The sequence below is a fragment of the Panthera uncia genome (genome assembly GCF_023721935.1).
Source record: "Panthera uncia isolate 11264 chromosome E2 unlocalized genomic scaffold, Puncia_PCG_1.0 HiC_scaffold_19, whole genome shotgun sequence".
Taxonomy (NCBI): domain Eukaryota; kingdom Metazoa; phylum Chordata; class Mammalia; order Carnivora; family Felidae; genus Panthera; species Panthera uncia.
Window position 1 is genome coordinate 1,085,209 of NW_026057588.1, and position 6,203 is coordinate 1,091,411.

Here is a 6,203-nt window from a genome sequence, read left to right on the forward strand (position 1 = left end):
ATGAATGTCCTTTCTTCTTTTCTTTGCTGAACAAAGTGCTGGGCATGTGTTCTGGAAGAGTAAAGCAGATCATGTTCCGTTTTTCTTTTAACTGTAAATCTCTTCCTGAGCTGAATATCATCCCCATCACCTGTTTCCAGAGAAAAAAGCCCTGGACTGTGGAAAGTGAAGTGAATATAGGGGAACATTCAGGGAATGTATGGGGATGTGAGCACAAGTCAGAGCTCAGATGAGCAGAGAGTAAGCTGCTCCAGTAAATATTGTTTGGGAACAATTTGTGGGAAAATACAAGTTTATTCTTAGGAGCTGTCAGAGGAAATCCTTCCCCACCCATACACACTTCTCATTCTGGTATTCAAATGAGTAAGTCACATGTGTAGAAGTTTAAACTCCCACTGATAGGACCTACAACTGATAGCACCTGGCCCCTCTGACCATACTGGTGCCTTGGTTTGAGGAGGACTGAGCTGAGGCCTCTGTAGTGCAGACCCCAGGACCTATTCACTTTCCGTTTCCATTTTGTATCCCTGGGAGAACTTCTCAGGAGACAAACAAAATGTAGTATCTGTCTAATAAAGTAGAGCTAAAGTTTATCTCTTTCTTTCCTGGGCCATCCTGGCTTCTTGAGGTTGGATGCTTGTGCATTAATCAGGAAGAAGTCATGATTTGGATAATTCCAAAAAGTGAAAATCCAAAATTAGATATAGTGTAAGTACAGCACAGCTTACTGATATCTCTAGCGAGCTTCTCTGTGGGAAGAACTTGTATCTTTCCATAGATGTGTATTGTATTCCTGGTATACAGAAAGTACCATATTGATATTTTGGGGGGCTTGGTTTTGTTTTCTTTTTACTGTTTTAGGAACTCAAGCGGCAGCAGCAATTTTTGTTTTGTTTTTAAGTAAACTCTGCACCCATCGTGGAGTTTGAACTCACAACCCCAGGATCAAGGGTTGCATGCTCTACTCACTGAGCCAGCCAGGCATCCCTCATTTTTTTTTTAAACATTTTAATCACCTTCACCCTTTTCTGCCACCGTCCCCTCAATACCTGCCTCTAATAACCACCACTATGTTCTCTGTATCTAAGAGGGGTTGTTTTGTTTTTTTAAGATTCCACACATAAGAGAAATCATAATGTATTGGTCTTTGACTCATTCCTCTTAACATAATGTCCTCAAGGGTCCATCCATGTTGTCACAAATGGCAAGATTCTGTTCTTTTTTATGGCTGGATCATACTGTGTTATATATACACAACTTTACCCATTCACCCATCAGTAGACACTTAGATTGTGTCTGTATCTCAGCTACTGTAAATGATGCTGCAGTGAACATCAGAACGCTTCTATCTTTTCGAGTTAGTAGTTTTGTTTTCTTCAGATACATACTCAGAGGTAAAATTGGTGGATCACACGGTAGTTCTCTTGGCTACGCCAATTTTGGCTCCACTAACAGTGCACAAATTCTCCACCCCATCAGCAATACTTGTTATTTCTGGTCTTTTTGAGAACTGCCATTCCAATAGGTGTCAGGTGATATTGTGGTTTTGGTTTGCATTTCGCTGATGATGAATGGACGTTAAGTCTCTTTTCATGGTCCTTTAGGCCATCTCTAGGTCTTCGAAAATATCTATTCAGATCTTCTGCCCATTTCTCTAGTTGGATTATTTGAGCGATTTTTGTCTATGTTTTGGATTATTAGGCCCTTATCAGATACTTAATTTGCTAATATTTTCTCCTATTTACTAAGGATGCCTTTTCATTTTGTTGAAAAAGTGTTTCCTTTGCTGTGCAGACACTTTTTAGTTTGATGTAGTCCCACTTACTTCTGCATTTGTTGTTTTTTCTTTTGCTGTCAGCAGTCAAAAACAACAACAAGAAAGAAAAAAGCACATCATTCCCTAGACCTCTATCAAGGAACTCATTACCCCCTATCTTATAGTAATTTTTTTGTTTCAGGTCTTAGATTTAAGTCTTTAATCCATTGTGAGTTACTTTTTGTGTATGGCGTTAGACAGTGGTCGAGTTTCAGTCTTTTGCCTGTGGCTGTCCAGTTTTCCCAAACCGTCTACTAAAGAGATTGTTCTTTCTGCATTGTATAGTCATGTCTCCTTTGTTGTAAATTAATTGACTGTGTGTGGGTTTATTTCTGAGCTCTTTTCTGGTGATCTGTGTGTCGATTTTTATGCTAATACCCTGCTGATTTAAAAAAATTTTTCTAATGTTTATTTATTTTTGAGACAAAGAGAGACAGAGCATTAATGGGGGAGGGTCAGAGAGAGGGAGACACAGAATCTGCAGCAAGCTCCAGGCTCCGAGCTGTCAGCACAGAGCCCACCGTGGGGCTTGAACTCAGACTGTGAGATCATGAACTGAGCCGAAGTTGGATGCTTAACCGACTGAGCCACCCAGGCGCCCCTAATACCCTGCTGATTTAATTACCACAGCTTTGTAATTAAGGAGTTTGAAATCAGGGCATGTGATGCCTCCAGGTTTGTTTTTTTTCTCAAGATGCTCTGGGCTTTCACAGTCTTTTGTGGTTCCATACACATTTTAGGATTCCTCTATTTCATGTGTAGGTTTTTATGGGGACATAAATTTTTAACTCATTTGTGTGAATACCAAGGAGTGTGATTGCTAGATCATATTTAAAAGTACACTTAGTTTTCTAAGAAAGGGCAAACTGTCTTCCAAAGTGGCATACCATTTTGCATTCCCATCAGCGATGAATGAGAGTTCTTACTGTTCCACATTCACACTAGTATTTGGTGTTAGCATTCTGTATTTTCACCATTCTCACGTGTAGTGATATCTCATTGTTATAATACATATTTACCTCAATTAAATTTATCTCTTTTTTATTAATGTTTATTTATTTTTGAGAGAGAGCGAGCATGAACAGGGTACGGGTGAGAGAGAGAGAGAGAGAGAGAGAGGGAGAGGGAGGGAGGGAGGGAGAGAGAGAGAGAGAGAGAGAGAGAGAGAGTGTGTCTCAAGCAGGATGCAGGCTCCAAGCTGTCAGCACAGAACCTGAAGCAGGGTTTGAACCTATAAATGGTACGATCATGACCATAGTCAAAGTCGGGCACTCAACAGACTGAGCCTCCCAGACGCCCCTGTGGCATTCTTTAACCTGAGTATTTTTTATATTTTGAAAGCATACTTTTTTTTTTTAAGTTACTGCTTTAGTCACAGACATATCATTAACTTGATTTGCCATAGCTTTTGTATATAATGATACATTATTTTGGTGAACTTGGGTGGCTCAGACTGTTAAGTGTCTAACTCTGGATTTTGGCTGAGGTCATGATCTCATAGTTCCTGAGTTTGAGCCCCGCATTGTACATTGCGCTTATAGTGTGAGGACTTCTTGGGATTCTCTTTCTCTCCCTGTCCGTCCCCCATTCACAAGCTCAGTCTTTAAATAAACTTCAAAAAAAAATTCTTGTATGTGTCTCCTGGAACATGTATATATTATTTAATTCCTTGGAGTATATACCTAAAAATGGACATGGGATACTTAGTTTGATAATTTTTAGAGCAAATACTGAAATAGATGTAAGCCTACAATTTTCCTACAACACTATACTGTCTCCCCGTTGAATGTTTTCCACTTGTCCTTCATATCCATAGTATAAGTTCTTACAGGATGAGTCAGTATTATGTCTGTTGCTACATCAGGTGCTGTTTGTAAGGTCAGGCTTTTAACTTAATAACACAATCATATTCCTATAGATGTGTAAGTATAAGCACTATCCCCACATTTATAAAAAGAAACTTAAAAACATTGTATTTAGCAATAGTGTTTGAAGACCATGTTTGAGAAACTTCCTGTGTTCAGTGTAAAGTATTTTGGTGTGTAATCATGTAATTTGCTATAAAATATTTACTTTCCAACTCTTTGATAGGAAGTACTTCTGCTGGATTTGCAATCAAGGAATTATCACCAACAGAGGACATTAATAAAGGCGAATTTTATCACTTAGTGTTATTGGAGAGAAATGAAAGTCATGGCATCAAGGATTTTGATCTCCAGGAAGTCTGGGAAGATATGCATGAGTTTGAAAGTCAGTGGCAATGTGATGCAAGAAATTACAAAGAAGTGCCTTTGACCCATGACAAATATCTCACTTGGAGAAAAGATCAGCAAGTTAATCAGTCCTCAGTTACTCTTCCTGAAAAGCAGGGTGTTTCTGTAAGAAACAGTACATACCAGCATTTCATGCATGATGAACCATTTATAAGGAATTTATTAAAAATGGACAATAACAGAAGTGGTGCTGGAAACCAGTACATAAACTGCTTGGAAAATAGAATTGGATTAATTTCTCAGGCACATCTGCCCAGACTGCAGACATTTCATAGTGAGGAGAAAATGTATGAATGTAATCCAACTGAGAAGTCTGTCAGCAATGGTTCCTCAGTCTCACCACTTGAAAGAATTCCTCCCAGTACCAGAAACATTTGGAATAAATCTAAGAAGATTTCTAAATATCCTTTGTTACCTGCACAAGCCAGGAGAGCATACCCTAGAGGAAAATCTTACAAATGTAATGAATGTGGGAAGGTTTTTAGCAAAAGCTCAAACCTCATGAGTCATGAGATAATTCATTCTGGACAGAGACCTTATAAATGTAATGACTGTGGCAAAGCCTTTTCTGAGCGCTCACGTCTTATTCGACATATGAAAATCCATTCTGGAGAGAAACCTTACAAATGTAATGAATGTGTCAAATCCTTTAACAGGGTTTCGAGCCTCACCAGACATCAGAGAGTCCATACAGGAGAGAAACCATATAAATGTAACGTATGTGGCAAGGTCTGTAGTCAAAATTCAAACCTTGCAAATCATCAGAAAGTGCATACTGGAGAGAAACCTTACAAATGTAATGAATGTGGAAAGGCATTTATCCATCGTTCACAACTTTGGAGTCATGAGAGAGTGCATACTGGTGAGAAACCTTACAAATGTAATGAATGCAGCAAAGCCTTTTCTGAGCGTTCAAATCTTACTCAACACAAGAAAATCCATACTGGAGAGAAACCTTACAAATGTAATGAGTGTGGCAAAGCTTTTAAACAGTGCTCACATCTCATTAGACATCAGAATACACATCGTGGAGAGAAACCACACAAATGTGATGTATGTGACAAGGCTTTTATCCAAAGTTCTAGCCTTATAGAACATCAGAGGATTCATACAGGAGAAAAACCGTATAAATGTAGTGAATGTGATAAGGCTTTTATCAGACGTTCACACCTCTTGGGTCATGAGAGAACTCATACTGGAGAGAAACCTTACAAATGTAGTGAGTGTGGCAAAGCCTTTGCTGAGCGCTCAAATCTTACTCAACATAAAAAAATCCATACTGGTGAGAAACCTTACAAATGTAATGAGTGTGGCAAAGCATTTACCCAATTTGCAAAGCTTAGTAGGCATCAGAAAATGCACACTGGAGAGAAGCCACACAAATGTAATGTGTGTGACAAGGCTTTTACCCGAAATTCAAGCCTTGTGGAACATCAGCGAATTCATACAGGAGAAAAACCTTGTAAACGTAATAAATATGCTAAGGTTTTCACCAAACGTTCAGACCTTTAGAGTCATGAGAGAAGTTATACTGGAGAGAAACCATACAAATGTATTGAGTGGCAAAGCCTTTAGGGAGCATTCACATCTTATTCAGCATAAGAAAATCCATATTGGAGAGAAACCTTGTAAATGTAATGAGTGTGGCAAAGCTTTTACTCGATTTGCAAAACTTACTAGGCATCAGAAAATACACTGTGAAAATAAAGTATAAACCTAATATGTGTGGCAGTGCTTTTATTCAAAGCTCAAGCTTTGCAGATCATCAAAGAACTCATAATAGAAAGAAACCTTACAAATAAAATGAGCAAGTGTTCAAGCCTTACTCAACATCAGAGATTCCATCAGGGAGAGGAACCATGTGGAACTAACGTATGAGGGAAAGCTGATAACCAGGGTTCACACCTCACCTGATATCAGAAACAAATCTCTGAAAAAAAACACACAAAATGGATGTATGGCAAGGCTTATCCAAAGCTTATCCCTTATGGAACATAATTATTATTAGAAGGAAGCCTTACAGATGTAATGAGTGTGATCAGGTTTATTAAAAATGTAGAAATTGGGGAGGGGGATAAACAAGGTTAATGGGATTAAGAGGTACAGACTTCGAG

At 38.6% G+C, this 6,203-nt stretch overlaps 1 protein-coding gene across 1 annotated transcript in view; it reads left to right on the forward strand.

Annotated features, from left to right (window-relative positions):
- Positions 1 to 6,203, forward strand: part of LOC125915633 (zinc finger protein 677-like) — a 94,822-nt gene extending 88,619 nt beyond the window's left edge. Inside the window, exon 3 of the mRNA XM_049621564.1 lies at positions 3,908 to 6,203. Coding sequence (XP_049477521.1) covers positions 3,908 to 5,601 — 1,694 coding nt within the window. The 3' untranslated portion in view covers positions 5,602 to 6,203. The remainder of the gene's footprint in view (positions 1 to 3,907) is intronic.